Source organism: Rosa rugosa, chromosome 5, assembly GCF_958449725.1.
Source record: "Rosa rugosa chromosome 5, drRosRugo1.1, whole genome shotgun sequence".
In the NCBI taxonomy this organism is placed as follows: domain Eukaryota; kingdom Viridiplantae; phylum Streptophyta; class Magnoliopsida; order Rosales; family Rosaceae; genus Rosa; species Rosa rugosa.
Genome location: NC_084824.1, coordinates 53,106,908 through 53,125,035, shown reverse-complemented (window position 1 = coordinate 53,125,035; position 18,128 = coordinate 53,106,908). Strand labels below are relative to the sequence as shown.

The 18,128-nt window shown below is 39.0% G+C and overlaps 2 protein-coding genes across 2 annotated transcripts; one reads left to right on the top strand and one right to left on the bottom strand.

Moving 5' to 3' along the window:
• Nucleotides 1–5,731: 5,731 nt before the first annotated feature.
• LOC133710518 (magnesium transporter MRS2-I-like) lies at nt 5,732–9,232 on the top strand. Its single transcript, XM_062136607.1, has 11 exons — nt 5,732–6,017; nt 6,098–6,127; nt 6,336–6,477; nt 6,606–6,727; nt 7,342–7,416; nt 7,910–8,122; nt 8,203–8,247; nt 8,604–8,648; nt 8,747–8,776; nt 8,896–9,015; nt 9,098–9,232. The coding sequence occupies exons 1-11, from the start codon at nt 5,751–5,753 to the stop codon at nt 9,182–9,184; spliced, it is 1,176 nt and encodes a 391-aa protein (XP_061992591.1). The 5' UTR covers nt 5,732–5,750; the 3' UTR covers nt 9,185–9,232.
• Nucleotides 9,233–14,892: 5,660 nt separating this feature from the next.
• Nucleotides 14,893–17,560, bottom strand: LOC133711884 (uncharacterized). The gene is made up of 4 exons (XM_062137962.1): nt 17,266–17,560; nt 16,571–17,184; nt 16,004–16,291; nt 14,893–15,921 (listed from the first exon to the last, which is right to left on the bottom strand). The coding sequence occupies exons 1-4, from the start codon at nt 17,558–17,560 to the stop codon at nt 14,893–14,895; spliced, it is 2,226 nt and encodes a 741-aa protein (XP_061993946.1).
• Nucleotides 17,561–18,128: the final 568 nt, after the last annotated feature.

Genomic DNA, 18,128 nt, shown 5'->3' with positions numbered 1-18,128 from the left:
TATTTTAAAAGTTACAACATGAAGTTGCTGCTTATAGAAATTGATTAAAAAAACAGCTTTTATAAGCTAAAAGCTACAAATGCTTCATGAAAGCTAAGCTATCTCAAAGACTCAAACTAGACCTAAGAATGGAGAAATGAGAAAAGCTTTTGAACCATTTTGTTGGCGTGAGTCATACTTACCTTATTTATGTAAATATTCTGTAATATTATGTGATCTGTAATATTCTGTAATATCTGTAGTATTATTAGATTTACTACTTGCCTTACGAGTAGTACTTATCTTATTAGGCACAATTGTAATTTGTATATAATTCCTTCTTGTAAGGTGAATGAAACATCAAAAAAAGTAATTCAGCCAAAATTGTCTCTTGTTTCTCATTATATTTTGACTTGGTATCAGAGCAGAGATCCGATCCTGGACTCTGACTCATTGTCCTTTGATCCTTGACTCTTGTTCTTTGTGCTTGGATTTGTTCCTTGTCCTTTGATCCTTTCATCACCGTTGCCTTCTTATATTTCCAAGTACTTTGTTGTTTTTCCTTCCGCTGCATATTCACCATGGTGAAAGCTCCTTCTTCACCCGTGTTCTCCTCAAGTCTGACTTGTAACTACTGCAAGAATCCAGGCCACATCAAAGCAAACTATTACAGGTTGGTTGGTTTTCCAGCAGGCTACTTTGATAGGCCACGACCTCAGGACAACAAACCTAAGGGAAAGGCTGCTGGTCATCTTGTTCAAGACCAAGATTACTATGCGGTGACAAAATCAGATCACACCAACTTTGCTGGTAAGGATACCGCATTCGTAAGTTACGGTGGTAAGGGTAAGATTGGAGTTGCTTTAAAAAATTCTGGCTTTACTGGTGGCAATACTTGGATAATTGATTCTGGAGCATCTGACCATATGACCTATGATCGTAGTTTCTTTCTTTTTCTCAATCCACCCTCTATTTCCTCTGTTGTCAATGCCAATGGTGATTCTTTTCCTGTTTTAGGAATAGGGTCTGTTCGTCTCACCCCTTCTTTGACACTACATGATGTTCTTTATGTCCCTGATCTCTCTCATCATCTTATATCTGTGCCTCAGCTTAATACTCAATCTCGGTGTTCTGTAACATTTTTTCCTTTGTATGTGATTTTTCAGGACCTCCTCACCAGGGAAATAATCGGCAGGGGTTATCTGAGGGGTCGACTATTCCATCTGGAATGCATGTTTGCGGGAATGAAGCCGGAGAAGGCAGTCCAAGCAGCTTTGATTTCGACTGGGGTTACTAATCAAGTTGAAGAATTATGGCTATGGCATCGGAGATTGGGACATCCTTCCTTTAGTGTCATGAAGAAATCTATGCCATCCTTGTTTATGGGCATTGATGAGTCTAAGTTGCATTGTGAGTCATGTGTCTTAGCTAAAAGTCATCGTACTAGTTATCCTTTGAGTACTACTAGGAGTTCTTTTCCTTTTGAGCTTATTCATTCTGATGTTTGGGGACCTTCCCGTGAGTCAACCTTGTCTGGCAAACATTGGTTTGTTTTATTTATTGATGATTATACCCGTCTTACTTGGGTCGCTTTGTTGAAACACAAATATGAAGTCTTCTCTGCTTTCCAAGAATTTTTTGCTCTTGTTCAAAATCAATTTGGAGCCAATATTAATGTCTTTCGTTCTGATAATGGGGGCAAGGGGGGGGGGGGGGGAGTTTGTCAATTCTCAGTTTCACCAATTCTTTCATTCTTATGGGATTATTCATCAAACTACTTGCCCTCAAACCCCTGAACAAAATGGGGTGTCAGAAAGAAAGAATCGTCATGTTCTTGACATAGCTCGGTCTCTTCTATTTAGTGCTCATATGCCGAAGTATCTTTGGGGAGATGCAATTCTTACTGCTTGTCATCTCATCAATAGGTTACCTTCCTCTGTTCTCAATGGTCAAACCCCCTATGCTGCCCTTTCAAATCATGTGTCTGTCCCTTCGTTTTCTAATCTCCCTGCTCGTGTCTTTGGGTGTGTTGTGTTCATCCATGTTCCAAAGAATCAACGGTCCAAACTCGATGCCAGGGCATTAAAGTGTGTATTTGTGGGCTATGGTGTTCATCAGAAGGGCTACAAGTGTTTTCATCCTCCTACACAGAAAGTTTTTGTTACCATGGATGTCACCTTTTATGAGGATGCATGTTATTTTTCTCCCATCAATCCTTCACTTCAGGGGGAGAAACACACTTTTTTGGAAGAGAAGTCTTGTGGGATTAAAATTCAGCCAATTGAAGCCAATGACACTCCTGCAGAAACAGAAAAGGCAATTACTGAATCGTCTACCCTTCATCATGCAACTGCCGAACAGAGCGTTGCAAGTTCCGAACCAAAAAATACAATTGTCGAATCGTCTACCCTTCAAGAATAAGCTCCTAATCACTCAGTCTCTCCCTCTCCATCAGTGGTCTCCCCTGTTCAATCTTCATATGAGAATGCCAACGAACACGACGTCAACTGCCGAATAGAGCGTTGCAAGTTCCGAACCAAAAAAATACAATTGTCGAATCGTCTACCCTTCAAGAAGAAGCTCCTAATCACTCAGTCTCTCCCTCTCCATCAGTGGTCTCCCCTGTTCAATCTTCATCTGAGAATGCCAGCGAACACGACGTCCAAAATTTAGCAGTTCAAGAAGGCCAAGCTCCTCCATCCCTCTTAGATACAGATAAACCCTTGTCAACCAATCCCTGAGGAGCGTCCCAATCTTGAGGTTAGTGGTGTTTCTTCTAACTCTGATAATTGTGATAGTGTGTATGTTTTTCCTCCTAGGTCCACCCGTGGTAAACCACCTCGTCAATATGAGCCAAGTTTAGATGTTAAGTCTAAATATGCCATAGCTAACTTTGTATCCACCCACCGGTTATCCAAATCCCATGCTTCTTTTGTGAATCAAATATCCTCTGTATGTGTTCCCAGTAAAGTGCAGGATGCTCTCAAGGATCCCAAATGGTCTCAAGCGATGAATGAAGAGATGGAGGCATTGGAGAAGAATAATACTTGGGAGTTGGTGCCACCTCTACAAGGAAAGAGAGTTGTTGGATGTAGATGGGTGTTTACTATCAAACACAATGCAGATGGTTCAGTGAACAGGTATAAGGCAAGACTTGTTGCAAAGGGATATACTCAAACATATGGCGTGGATTATGAGGAGACCTTTGCTCCAGTAGCAAAGATTAATACTGTTCGAGTGTTGATGTCTCTAGCAGCTAATCTAGATTGGCCTTTGCAACAGTTTGATGTAAAGAATGCCTTTCTTCATGGAGAGCTATCTGAAGAAGTCTATATGGATATACCACCAGGATATGAGGCAAGCACAAGAGGTAGATTTGTGTGTAAGTTAAATAAGTCCTTGTATGGACTCAAACAATCACCACGAGCTTGGTTTGGAAGATTTTCTCAAGCTATGCGTCAGTTTGGGTACAAGCAGAGCAACTCTGACCATACATTGTTTCTGAAACGCAGTGAAGGTAAATTAACTGTCTTGATTATTTATGTTGATGATATGATAATTACTAGTGATAATTCAGAGGAGGTTGAAAGATTAAAAGATCTGCTTGCATCAGAGTTTGAGATGAAAGATCTTGGTTCTCTTAAATATTTTTTGGGGATTGAGGTCGCCAGGGGGAGTTCAGGAATTTTCTTGTGCCAGAGAAAATATGTGCTTGATTTGTTGATAGAGACAGGAATGCTAGGGTGTAGACCTGCTGATACTCCTATTGAGCAGAATCATAAACTGGCTGAGTACCCTAATCAAACTCTTACAGAAAAAGCTCGCTATCAAAGATTAGTTGGCAGATTAATTTATCTCTCACATACTCGGCCAGACATTGCATATGTAGTTAGTGTTGTGAGTCAATTCATGCATAATCCAAGTGAAACTCATATGGAAGCTGTGATCTGTATTCTGAGGTATTTAAAGTCTGCACCTGGAAAAGGCTTGATGTTTTCAAAGCATAATCATCTTGATGTTAGTAGTTATACAGATGCAGATTGGGCAGGTTGTGTTACAGATAGAAAATCCAGTTCTGGTTACTTCACTTTTGTAGGTGGTAATCTTGTTACTTGGAGAAGTAAGAAACAAAAGGTTGTGGCAAGGTCAAGTGCTGAAGCAGAGTATAGAGGTATGACTCATGGAGTTTGTGAATTACTTTGGTTGAGAAATTTACTTCGTGATTTGGGTTTTAAACCCAAACGAGCCATGAATTTGTATTGTGATAATAAGGCAGTGGTGGATATTGCTCACAACCCAGTTCAACATGACAGAACTAAGCATGTTGAGGTTGACAGACATTTCATTAAAAAGAAGCTTGATGCTAAGCTTATCTCTTTTCCGTTTGTCCACTCAGAAGAACAGTTAGCTGATGTTCTCACGAAGGCAGTATCGAGCAAGACATTTCATGACTCACTTGGCAAGTTGGGCATTCGTGATCTGTATGCGCCAACTTGAGGGGGAGTGTTGGCGTGAGTCATACTTACCTTATTTATGTAGATATTCTGTAATATTATGTGATCTGTAATATCTGTAGTATTATTAGATTTACTACTTGCCTTAGGAGTAGTACTTATCTTATTAGATACAATTGTAATTTGTATATAATTCCTTCTTGTAAGGTGAATGAAACATCAAAAAAAGTAATTCAGCCAAAATTGTCTCTTATTTCTTGTTATATTTTGACTCATTTCCCCTGCCTCACGCCTCTTGTTCCTTGGTCTGTAACACAATTATATTATATACAAGACGTCCATAAAACGACACAATTATTCTTTTGGTTAGTTAAATTGCACCAGATAAGAACTAAAAGGATATAATCAATCAAAATAGATTCTTTAAAAATAGCAAAAGCTGGGTTAGCTGGCCTTAATTGTCCTTCTCGTAACGCACTAATCAGAAAAGAAACTAATGAACGACAAGATTAGGTAGACTAACTCAGATTTTATATGCTCTTAACAACGGTTTGACTTTGATGTTCATAAAAATGTAGAATAGATTTCTTTTTTTAACGTATGACTTTATCTCTTAAAACGACATTTTCTGTTAAAAGTTTTATACGAATATGGTTCCTATATCAGAATATTTCTACCAAGTCCAAGTTGTCCAACTCCAACAGTGAGCGCCAAACATGGTGGCTGTAATTTAGCAACCCAAAAGTTGGTACTCAAGGTTAATTCTCTTCAGGTTTGAAATATTTTTCTGTTTTTTCAATTCAAACACAAAATGTGATTTTCGTAATGGTCAGTGGATCGCGCATCAATTTTTATTATTTTTTTGGTCTTTGTCACTATAAGACAGTAAACCTCTAACAAAAAAAAGAGCCGCACTTACGATGCAAAACATTATTAGTAAAAAACAACAAAACAATGTCGGAAAATAATAGACGACCTGAACTTACTTTCAAATAATGAAACGACCGGATAAACTTACAAGTCAAAAACTCGATATAAGATAATTTCAATCGCGATTAATAGAGGATATAACTTGTCAACAACATCGTGGGACAGTGTGATCTCACGACGTTGACGGGTCGTGTCAGGTGATTTCTTTTCAAAATCAAAGTCCAAAAAGCCCAGAAAACATTAAACCGCATATATCTCTTTCTTGCGTGTCAAGTCCCGCCTTCCCTAACAAGCTCTCCCTCACATGAACCCTACGCAACTCCACTACCCAATTGTCAGCTCTCCAATCCTCAATTTCAACCTCCCCGACGATGCAAATACACAGAAATGACACGAGGAGGAGGAGGAGACGGGGAAGCCGTTGCTGCGATGGCGGTGGTGGACCCTCAGGCGGTAGTGGCGGTGAAGAAGAAGTCGTCTCGGAGCTGGGTTTTGCTGGACGCGACGGGACAAGCGACGGTGTTGGATGTGGACAAGTACGCTATCATGCAGAGAGTCCACATTCACGCTCGGGATCTCCGCATTGTCGACCCTCTGCTCTCTTACCCTTCCGCCATTCTCGGACGTGACAGGGCTATTGTTCTCAATCTGGAGGTATGTCCGGTTTTCAGATTTCGGGGATTTTATAGTGGATTTGAATGTTTGATATATATTTGGGTTTGTTTGATTTACAGCATATTAAAGCGATAATTACTGCTGAAGAGGTTAGTGCTTTTACTGTTTCGGTTGAATTAGTGTTAAATTTGGTGTGGGGTTAAAGATTGCTGATTTAGGAAAGGAAGTATTACTTATGTAACTTGTGTTGTTAATCTACTACATAAAACATGGGTTTTGACTTTCGGTGTGCGTTTGACTTTCGGTGAGTTGGGGCTCTTTTGCAGATGATGATTGTTAGTTTTGTTGTGGATATAGGTGCTGCTTCGGGATCCGTTGGATGAAAATGTTATTCCTGTTGTTGAAGAGCTTCAGAGACGGTTGCCTCCTGTAAATTCCAACCGTGAAAATCAAACAGATGGAAGTGAGTTCCCTGTTGACGCGGCTGATGCAGAAGATGGTATGGTATCATAATTTTAAATATATCACTTCAGGAGCAGTGTCTGTCTTTAGTGCCTATAGTTATATGCATATCTTTTAGCACCTTTCACTTCTACCACCAGTCTGAATACTGAGTTTTCAATGTAGAGTCTTCATTTGAATTCCGGGCCTTGGAGGTAGCCTTGGAAGCAATTTGTAGTTTTCTTGCTGCACGTACGACAGAACTGGAGACTGCTGCTTATCCGGCTCTAGATGAGCTTACCTCTAAGGTAGGGAATAACTTGTTTCTCTGTTTCTTTTCTACTCTGTGCGTGTCTGAACCCCTTAGGGGCTAAGTGGGGAGAAAAAAAAATGGCAAACAAACAAAAGAGTGCAAGGAACAAAATTATAGTACTTCAGGAAAATAACTAATTATAGCTCATAGATTTAGGCATGTCAGTTGTCAGATTGGGTATTTCAGTAAGTTTTTGCTGAAAACACAACATGGCTAGTTCAAGGGACTATTGTCTGCAGTTTTGTGTAAATTGTGTTAAAAAATAATAATCCAAATATCATGCTTGATTTTTTGTTGAATTTTGGTATGCCTCTGGCTTTGCATTCTTATGGTTGACCTGTTTGGCTTCAGAGGATTTTTGGCTAGCATACTTGCCTGCATAGTTTTGTAAACTTACTATAGTAGTGAGAGAATGTTTATCTCACATGATCTTCTATAAAGAAAAAGTAGTTGCTCAGTTTTCTTTCTTCCTTTTGTTTTGAGTTGACAAAATTATTTATTTATTCGTTCATTTTGATTATCTATTTTTGCAGTTTTCATTTGATCCATGAAATTTACTTCTTCTGCATGATTCTTTAAGACATTCTTGTAATCCATTTGAATCTGCAGATTAGTAGCCGCAATTTGGATAGGGTTCGTAAATTGAAAAGTGCAATGACAAGGTTGACTGCACGGGTCCAAAAGGTATATGATCTTCCTCTGGTCTGTGAATGATTGTTTGGTAGTTCATCTCTAATCTGTGTGTGACTGAATTTAAATGCAACTGTTAGCTTCAAATATTAGCTTTTCCAAAATCACATTTTGCAGCTTTTGTGGGGACATTAAAGATATTTCAAGAGCATAGCTAACGGACCTTTTGAAATACGCTGATAAACACTTTTTCTTCAAAAAGCCCTCTAGGGGCACCCCAGGATTTGTGCTTCATGACCACTGAAGGTTGCAGTCAAGTTAGTTGCCTTAGAAATGCAGGCTCCTGTTTCCACTTATATTTGTAAGCCACACTCTTTTTGGTGGTGTATCTTATATTAGATTTGCGGACAGTGATATCAAATGGAGTTTTTGGTGTGGAGTAGAGACCAACTTTCTTGATTAGAGTAGGAATAAAGACAACCTACCAGTGCCCTCTTTACTCCTGCAAATCAAGGCAAGAGGTAAATCCTGTAGTATTTATTTGCAGGTGAGGGATGAGATCGAGCAGCTGCTGGATGATGATGATGATATGGCCGACCTTTACTTGTCAAGAAAGTTGGCGGGTGCATGTTCACCAGTTAGTGCCTCTGGTCCTCCCAATTGGTATCCTGCCTCCTCAATATCACGGGCAAGTAGAGCAAGTATGGTAACTGTTCGTGGAAATGAGAATGACGTTGACGAACTTGAAATGTTACTGGAGGTATAATGACGTTGGCATACTTTTCATTTGTAGGATTTTAGTGAATCTATATACTAAATTGGTTAGTAATACCTGTGCAGGCTTACTTTATGCAGATTGATGGCACCTTGAACAAGTTAGCTACGGTAAGCTTATTATTTTTGTCGGCTTACAAGGAGAATTGAACCTAGGATCTATCCTTCATCCCATGCTACCCAATGCCACACGGATAAGGAAGGTCAAGGTCCTTGGGCTTGCAGATGTAAAGATCACCCAGTGGCCTGAGGATTTGGATGAAAGTAAGATGAAATGGGAATTGTTTGGGGATGTTTTCATTGCTCTGGTACAAGACCGGGGTTATTGACATTAAGTTTAATGAACTGGAAACAGAAAGTGGAAACACTACACCCCCTATATAATCTTATTTTATAATGTAGGTACTTTTCATAATCCTTACATTACATTCTAGACAACCTTAACCATTTAATCTGAAATTTTTCAGCTGCGTGAATATATTGATGATACGGAGGATTACATAAATATTCAGGTACTTGAAATTGTTGCTTTGGCCGGTACCATAAAACTTTATGGCAATATGGCAATATATTAATGTTTCTGATCTTAATTGTGCTTTCCATTTTTCAGCTCGATAACCACAGGAATCAGTTAATTCAGGTGCTTACTGCTCTGCACTGGTTTCTTTTCTTCATACTTCTTGCTTCCTGCTTGCTTGCTAAATCTGGAGTAGTTGTTTATGACATTAAGTTTTAATCTCTTGACTATTCATGGTGCAGCTTGAGCTTATTCTTAGTTCTGGAACTGTTAGTTTATCCATGTATTCTTTGGTGTGTGGAATTTTTGGCGTGAATATCCCATATTCGTGGAACGAGGATCATGGATACATGTTTAAATGGGTACGCACATTATTTCCTCTGGTAATCTTGGCTAGTATAACTGTGATCTGTGGCTGAGAATTGAATCTTTCTGAATTGACAGGTTTGCATTGTTACAGGAATAGTATGTTTCTCTGTTTTCATAGTAATTGTAGCATATGCTCGCCACAAAGGTTTGGTCGGATCGTGAACTTCGTAAATAAAAGCTTGCTGAGAGCAAGGTGTCCGAAATTTATTGTTTAGATCTTGTCATTAGGTTTCCAGACTTTCAGGTAATGAAGGAATTATAATCTCTTCCAGAGTTTTGGTAAATACTGCTCATAATGGCTTCTGTGGTTAACAAGGCCAAGGACTATGGGAATTTTAGATTAGAAATTCCAAGGATGTGGCAAATTTTTATGATTGTTGACAAGCTTATTAACAAAATTCGCTTGCCAACACTGGCTGTAAAACGATTCTTCTGTTGATATTAATTTCTTAATTTTAGTCCATAATTCTTCTTCCGGTTATACAAGTATTTGCTCTAACAATTAAGTATATTACTTTGGATCAGCAAAAATGTCATATCGATCAAGTTACTAATGCGTAGCAAGTAATTATCTGTAGGATATTCATGCCAAAAAAGTAAAAACCGAGCAATTTATTTCTTTGGTACTATAACATTTCAACATCCCCTTACAAAAAATCTTGACATGATTTCAACATGCCATTTTCCATAAAAAAAAAAAAAAAGTGTGTTGTATAGTTTTTCATTGGTTTTGCGCATGCTTTCACAAGTGCGAACCAAAACCGGAATGTTATATTATTCAACATTTTCTCAAATTCAAAAATTAAAATTTGGTGATTGACTTCTACTGCTAAAAGGTTTTTTGAGTAATGCCACAGGGGCGAAATAATATATTCATCACAAGTCAGAATAGGCCGTTACATACCCTTCCGCTGTCATTTAAGGACATAGACAGACAAGAAGCTAGTGGTAGTACCCACAAGTGGTACGTACATATAGTCCTACTCATTATACATTCAATATGTAGAACTAGCGAATATCCTCCTTCGGTACTACTCCAGAGACGCTAGAGAGACATAGAGCATATAAATGCTTAGTTTCCTAATACAAGCAATTATTGTAAATAGATAAACTAAAAACATAGAGATGAGCCTAAGGCAAAACACCCCAGTCCAAAGTAGAATGCCCTAGAGGGCAACCCAAGAGAAGCAGCCCAACACAAGGCCCAGCAAGAACTGGTTGACCCAACCCTGACCACGTCTCCTTCACCCATTTTCCGCCTGTACTGGCCGGTGTAGTTCCTCCGTACGTCCTCTGCTGCAAAACCAGAGTCCCGCCGCCGAGCACCGCCAAGAGACAAACCACAGAGCCACGAACCATCGCCGAAGTAGCCCCCCGACACGAGCCTCCCGCGAGCCCGCTCGGCCGCTTCAGCACCGCGCACCGCTGCTGAGAAGTTCCAAAACCATGTCGCCGATGGATTTGGAAAAACCTCGATGAGCGCAGTCCCATACAGGAAAAACAAACAACCACGCCTAGAGGAGGCGCTCGAATTCGCCAACCAAACTGCCAATACCCCAAGCCAAAAAACCCCTCTCCTGCCCTCCCAAGCAATAGCCTTCAAGCTTCCGTCCGGCAGTGCCTCGTTACCGGCAAGGCGAACCAAAACCGACCCAAGCCGCCACCGGACGAGCAAGAATTCTTCAAACCCTAGACCAAAATAATCTGGGTTTTTTGGAGCAGAGAATCGAACCCTTTTACCGCCAAAAGGTGAAGCAAAACATCCATCATCTTTAATTTCTAACTCCACGGTTTAGTTCTCTCTTACAAGCAAATAGTATTGATACTCAAATGGTGATGGCCCTATGTTTTATGGGGAAGTTGTGTTTTTCCTTGAAATTAATATGAAAATGCAATATCTAACCCTTAGTTATTTATATATTTAATTATTTTCTTTTGAGAAACAAAATTTTATAATTTTTTTAGTTTTTTGAGAAAGCTAAAGACTAGAGTAATCAGCTGTGAATTAAAACAGTTTCGTGTTTGGTAAATAATATTTTTAAAAGTGTTGTCAGTACATAAAACAACTGCAGAGCGTGTTTTGATCCACAACAGCTTCTAAAAGCAACATCTGGGCTGCTTCTAAAATCTGCTGCCAGTGACCTATAACTTTCAATTTAACCTGTTTTTTATTTATTTACCAAACACAATAAAATCTAAAATTTTGAACAAAAGCTGATTTTTTTTAAAAGCGAAGCAATCCCAAACGAGGCCTAACACTTGCGCTTAAATCAATCAAACTTCGAGCTCTTAACACATCAGTCTTTATGGTCATTATTTCACTTAAAAGACAACATAAAAACTAAAAAAAAAATCCCAAGGAAAAAAGTGTGCTAACAAATCGTCTTGCATATATTGGCCGCCAATTCATGCAATCGTGTAGCAAGTTGAGTGCTACATCTCAGAAACAAAAAGTAGCCTCTCATGTCTTATGATCTGTCCAAACAAAAACCATAGAAAAGCCATAAGGATAGCAGACTAGAACCTTAGACCCGTGATTGACATAGAAAACTAATCCACAATTGAGTGTATTGACACTTGAAAACTCATATATCTTTTGGTTTAAAAGTGGTAGGATTGTGGTGTTGTTACGGTTGACAAATAAGTTGACCTAATTGCTGTAATGAGGGACATTTGTTCCATCTTGTAATGCTTGGTCACTGATGGGGGCACAAGTCTAAGGATGCTATGTACGTGCCGTTAACCTCACTTTCTTGGTCCTATTCTTGGTCCTATGTATAACTCTGTAACTACACATTAGATACCATAATTCCTTCTTACCCACAGCTACTTTAATCCAAGCACAAGTTGCTCTAATTTCTCTTATTTTTGAGAAATTATTGACTTTAAAATATAAAATCTCAGAAGTTTCTCTTTTAATTACCATAATCAATTTGCAATAAATGTGTTTGGATTTAAAGAAATGAGAGAAAGAAAAATAAATATAGGTAAAAAAAAAAAAAAACCCAATAAGAAATAGCAATAGGTTCATGGTTAAAATCTCATGGTATTGATCAAAAATTGTAACAGCAATAGGCGCAATTGTAAATCCAAGGTATCATCTTGACTATACAAAAAGTCTCATGGTTCTCATGGTATTGACAAAAAATAAAATACCGTATTGCCTATTTCCTAAAGAAATCCACTAAAGGGAAATCCACATAAATTTTCATAGACTTTCTTACAATTTTGGCATGATCAAAATCATATATATACAATCACTTGCTTGTTCATTATCATCATAACCATAAGCAACCTACAAAATGTCTCATCACGCTCATCCTTACCCTCCTTGTCAAAGCGGAACACTGGGATGCCATAGCCTAGGTTCTCTCTCTCTCTCTCTTTCTCACTTTTTTTCTGGGTCGAAATATACATATCTTACAATCTTAAAACTTAGAAGTATTGTTGACTTTGCACAGGATATAAGTATATATGGCCTGAACTACTCGGAAAGCCTGGGCAGGAAGCCAAAACAATAATTGAGAAAGACAATCCCTTTGTTACCACTGTGATGATAGGACCAGGCACACCGATGTTATTTGATTATTGCTGCAACCGTGTATATATCATGGTGGATGACCATGGCAATGTCCACCGAGTACCAAAAATAGGTTAAGGAGGAACCTTGTGATCTAATCCCTAAAGAATACCGTTGTCTAACTTCTGATCTATTGCGACCACCTTGTTTAAAATAAAATTCTCAATAAATCGGTCAGAAATATATATGTGTGACATGTTAATCATATGAAATAAAAAAATAAAAAAAAGGTGAGGTTATTGCCACCTACCATTTACTTTTTTATTTTAGGGAAATGACGAGATTTTCATTGATTAAGCATCATTACATTCAATATCTATCGTAACCTCCACACTCGGAGTAATAATGATACTAAAGAATTCCATAGAATGCATAACTAGTTTAGCTTCTTGAGCTAGAATATGAGCAACAGGGTTAGCTACTTGTCCCACAAAGTGAACCTGAGCTATCGCAGCTTGATGGAGAAGAGTTCGAAGGTCTTGAATGAGAAAACCCAGATCAGAGCACATGAAAACTATTAGTTCGGTTAAAACGACCCGAAAATAGTTTGTACCAACTGATAAAAAAAGAATTAGAATCAAGGTTCAGTCTGAAAAGAATGTTGATTAATTTGTACTGTTTTTTGGCATTATTTGGATTTTAGCAATATCATGTGTGAAAATATTGGTGGGATAATTATGCTCATACTTGGTTAAATTGAGTTTGTTAATTTGGTAGTGGTTTAGTATCAAGAGGACTAGAATTAAGGTTCAGTCTGAAAAGAATGTTGATTAATTTGTACTATTTTTTGGCATTTGGATTTTAGCAATATCATATGTGAAAATATTGGTGGGATGTTTGGTTAAATTGAGTTTGTTAATTTGGTAGTAGTTTAGTATCAAGAGATACTAATTATACTATAGATAAGTGGTGATCATTGTGAACTTAGAAGCTTGACCTTCTGTTAAGGATCAGCTAGACAATTGCTTAGTTAATTAACATGTGAGCTAAAAGGGGAGTGCTAAAATGTAAACGTTCATAGATTTTAGTATTGTCAAATTTAGACAACAACAAAGAGAAACAACAAAGCAATAGAAAACAACATAAATAAAGAAGCTCGCGAGTGCGAATACTTGATTAGTTGATTTCACAGCCGACGAGTTTCTTACTTATCATGTACAACTGATATCCTCATTAAACACATGATATTCAATCTTTTGCAATTTTAAATGTAAGTTGAGAAATGAGATTAGGTCATTTCGCTACTTTTTCAACTATGGTGATGAGTATGATGAGAATGAACACAAGTGGATTTTGACTTTAAAGTTTAAACCAGGAATTAGCTCAAAAATCAACCGTGAGATAATAGCTAGGACGTTAAGAATAAGAGGACCGAGCACCAAACCTTTTATTTTGATCACACACACACACACACACACACACACACACACATATATATATATATATATATATATCATAATTTATGCTTACCAACAGCTAGTTAATTCCTTATCAGAGAATCTGGCACTATGTTTGTGGCCACTATTGGACTTTTCATTACATATATTTTCCACCATCATCAATCCAACTAAGTGAGCACTGAACCAAATCTTCTTTCAATAATTTTGGACCTACCCTAGTCAGCTTCTAATATCTCTACTTTTTTTTTTTGAGTAAAAAGATGTCAAAACCTTTATTAAAAGAAGAAGAATTACATTACAATAGAATCAGCTGCTAAAGCAGCCATCACAAAACTAGGTGCAGAAGAGAAAAAGCTCTCCTGCTGCAGTGTTTTGGCATGCTCTGCCACTAGATGAGCTACTGAATTCGCACCTCTTCTGGTATGAACAATTCTCATACTTGAAGAAACTCCAAGCATCTCCCCAATATCATCATAAACTCTACCCAACATAGAGGTATTTGCAGCAGCAAGCCTTGAGACTTGTCTTTGCACTAGTAATGAATCAGTCTCCAATATAACCGGGTGCATGTTCTGTTCCAACACAAATCTCACAGCTGCTTGACAGGCCAACACTCCAGCATGTTCAGCTGAGATGAGGTTTTGTAGCGGCTTTGCACCACCAGCTACAAACGTGCCCCAAGCATCCCGGACTACAAAATCCCAAGCTCCCATCTTCGAGTCAGAATGAAATGCTCCATCCATATTGACTTTAAGAAAGCCAACAGGAGGATGTACCCATTTAATCATCCTAGTCCCATGACTAGACACCACAGGTTTCACATTGTGAAATCGATACTCAGCCAAACTAGTACTTGCACGTAAGACCACATCATCTGCATGGACACGTTTCTACTCCCAGACCCTCTTATTCCTCTCTTTCCAAATGTTCCAAAGCAGATACAAAAACACCTCAAAAGTTGGCATAGCAAGTTGTTTGGCACAGAAGTTAATCCATCCCACCATCTCCATTCCATCTGTTTGCACATCAAAACAAGTTTGACGCACCTCTCTATGAGTATGTAGCACCTGCCTCGCAAAAGGGAAGTTACGACATAGGTGTAATGTAGTCTCAATCTCACCATCACATAACACACAGATTTGGGAATCCAAAACCACATGTTTAGAAGACAATCTTGCCATTGAAGGCAGGATATCTTGACACACCCACCATATATGCAGTTTTGCCGCATTAGGAATACTACTCTTCCAAATTCTATTCCAAAACTCACTAGTAGCTTCAATGGTACAAGGTATTCGAGATGAAGAATGAACAAAGGAGAGTCTATACACTGTTTTAACATAAAAGCTCCCATTGCGTTCCAATCTCCAAACACATCTATCCTCAACAACCCTAGAGCTCAATGGAATGCGTAGAATAGCTTCTGCTTCAGCAAAAGGGAACAAATTCCGAACTAAGTCTTCATTCCATCTAACAGAATTAAGTAAGAGCTCACTGACCTTGAGGTTAAGATTCTCATTAGAAGAAAGCAACTTTGGTTTAAACTCTGGAACCCCAGGAATCCATGGATCACACCAAACTCTCACTTTCTCCCCATTACCGATCTGCCAATAAAAGCCTTGTGCAATCAAATCCCTTGTAGAAAGGATGCTTCTCCATGAATAAGAGGGGGAAGCATGTAACTCAGCTGTCCAAAAGGTGCCTGAAGGAAAATACTTAGCAGCATATAAACGAGCAATAAGAGATGAAGGATTATTAATAATTCTCCAAGCCTGTTTTGCTAGCATCGCTGAGTTGAATTCAGCTAAACTTCTGAAACCTAATCCACCTTCCTCCTTAGTATTACATAAAGCCGCCCAAGATTTCCAATGAATTTTCCTTTTGTCAAGAGTACTACCCCACCAAAATCTTGCACACATCTGTTCCAAGTCCTCACATAAACCATTAGTTAGCCAAAAAACACTCATAGCATATATAAGTAGGTAAAGCCTGAGCCACTACTCGGATTAGAATATCTTTGCAAGCACCGCTCAAGAGCTTGCCTTGCCAATTCTTCAATTTTTCCGCCAAAATGTCCTTGATATATTGAAAAGTTGCTGTTTTTTTCCTGCCTACATATGTAGGAAGACCTAAATACTTCTCATGGGACTCAACAATCTCCACTCCCATCAAGCTAGAGATCTCCTCCTGCATATCATCTGAAACATTTTTACTAAACACCACCGAGCTCTTATTAAAGTTCACCAACTGGCCTGATGCTCTCCCATAGGTTTCTATCACATCTTGAATCTGATAACAATCTTCCAATTCAGCATTTGCATATAGCATACTATCATATGCAAACAATAAGTGATTAACTGAAGGAGCATCACTACAAATTTCAATACCAGAAAGTAACCCATCCCGCTATTTCTGTTGTAGTAGAGCCGAGAAACCTTCCACCCCAATCAAGAATAGATAAGGAGATAAGGGATCGCCTTGTCGTAGACCCCGTGAAGGAATCACAATGCCTCTTGGTTTACCACGCACCAGAAAAGAATATCTAACTGTGGTCACACACTGCATTACCATGTCAATCCAGGACTGAGCAAAACCAAATCTATTCATTACCCTCCGTAGAAATTCCCACTCCATTCTATCGTACGCTTTACTGAGATCCAGTTTAAGCGCCATGAAGCCTTCTGCACCTTCCCTTTTGTTATGCACAAAATGGGCCATTTCATTGGCCACCAGAATGTTATCCGTAATTAACCTTCCCGGAATGAAAGCACTTTGGAACGGTAATATCAAAGCAGGCAATATACTCTTCAATCTATTAGCAATAGTCTTCGAGCACAACTTATAAATTACATTACATAAAGCTATGGGTCTAAGATCAAACATATGCTCAGGAGTACTCACTTTAGGGATTAGACAGATATGAGTAAAGTTTATTTTCTTGAGAATTTGACCAGTATGAAGGAAACTTTGGACTGCTGCCGTGACCTCCTCGCCAATAGTCTCCCAATAGTGCTGGAAAAATAATGGAGGCATACCGTCCGGACCTGGTGATTTCGTCGGGTACATCTCAAATAATGCACGCTTAATCTCCTCACCAGAATACGGGGAACAAAGCTGTGCGTTCATCACTGGAGTCACACAAGGATGAATAGCTGAGATAGTTGTCTCCATTGCCTCATAATCTAGTTCAGAAGCAGTAAACATCTTAGTAAAATAAGATGACACTACCCTTTCGAGATCCTTGTCAGTCTCACATCAATTACCATCCTCATCATACAAACCATGAATCAAATTCTTCCGCTTTCTGTTAGCTGTTTTCCTGTGAAAATACCCAGTATTCCTATCCCCCTCCTTTAGCCATGTCACCTTGGATCTTTGCCTCCAAAAAGCTTCTTCCTGAGAAAGAAGGGTTTGCAACCGACTCATTAAGTCTTTTTTCTCATCCTGTATAACAACACAAGCCTCGGCATCTATTAATTCCTCCAAACGAGTACGAATCCCTAGCATACTCTGCTGTCGCGCTCGGAAAGCATTCTTCTGCCACTTATCAAGTGCCATTCTTGTATGCTTAATCTTTTGTGTAATTCTGAACATAGGTATCCCAGTTACATCCGTGTTCCAAACTTCTTTCACCAATGGATCACACTTAGGGTGCTAAAGCCAAAAGGCTTCAAACTTAAACCTATGAAACCGAGTTCTTTGCGGAATAGGAACCTTACTCGCATGCAGAAGAATTGGGACGTGATCAGAATCACTAGGGGGCAGATGCACCAGTTTTGCATAACCAAAAATATCGCACCACGAGGGAGTGCATACTGCCCTATCCAGCCTCAGTTTGGTGTTGGCATTCCACCATGTTGAACGAGACCCTTGAAACCCTAGGTCTAGGAGATCGCAGTATCCAAGTGCCTCACAAAATCCTCGCATTTGGCCCTCAGCCCTAGCCGGGCCATCTATCTTCTCACCATTGTTGAGTATCTCGTTAAAATCTCCGATCACTACCTATGGCAAGGAGTCAAGATCAGAAAGATCCCGAAGGAGCTGCCATGACCTGTCTCTATCTGCAGTTTTTGAAATGCCATAAAAGCTCGTCAATCTCCAATTTGGTTCACCCGGATTGCCAAGA

Coding starts and splice junctions, on each gene's coding strand:
- LOC133710518 (XM_062136607.1), top strand. CDS start 5,751: ATGACACGAGGAGGAGGAGGAGACGGGGAAGCCGTTGCTGCGATGGCG. Junction 6,018..6,097: donor CTATTGTTCTCAATCTGGAG/GTATGTCCGGTT, acceptor TTTGATTTACAG/CATATTAAAGCGATAATTAC. Junction 6,728..7,341: donor TAGATGAGCTTACCTCTAAG/GTAGGGAATAAC, acceptor TTGAATCTGCAG/ATTAGTAGCCGCAATTTGGA.
- LOC133711884 (XM_062137962.1), bottom strand. CDS start 17,560: ATGGCACTTGATAAGTGGCAGAAGAATGCTTTCCGAGCGCGACAGCAG. Junction 17,185..17,265: donor TGGTTTGTATGATGAGGATG/GTAATTGATGTG, acceptor CTTCTGAACTAG/ATTATGAGGCAATGGAGACA. Junction 16,292..16,570: donor CTCAGTCCTGGATTGACATG/GTAATGCAGTGT, acceptor GATTGTTATCAG/ATTCAAGATGTGATAGAAAC.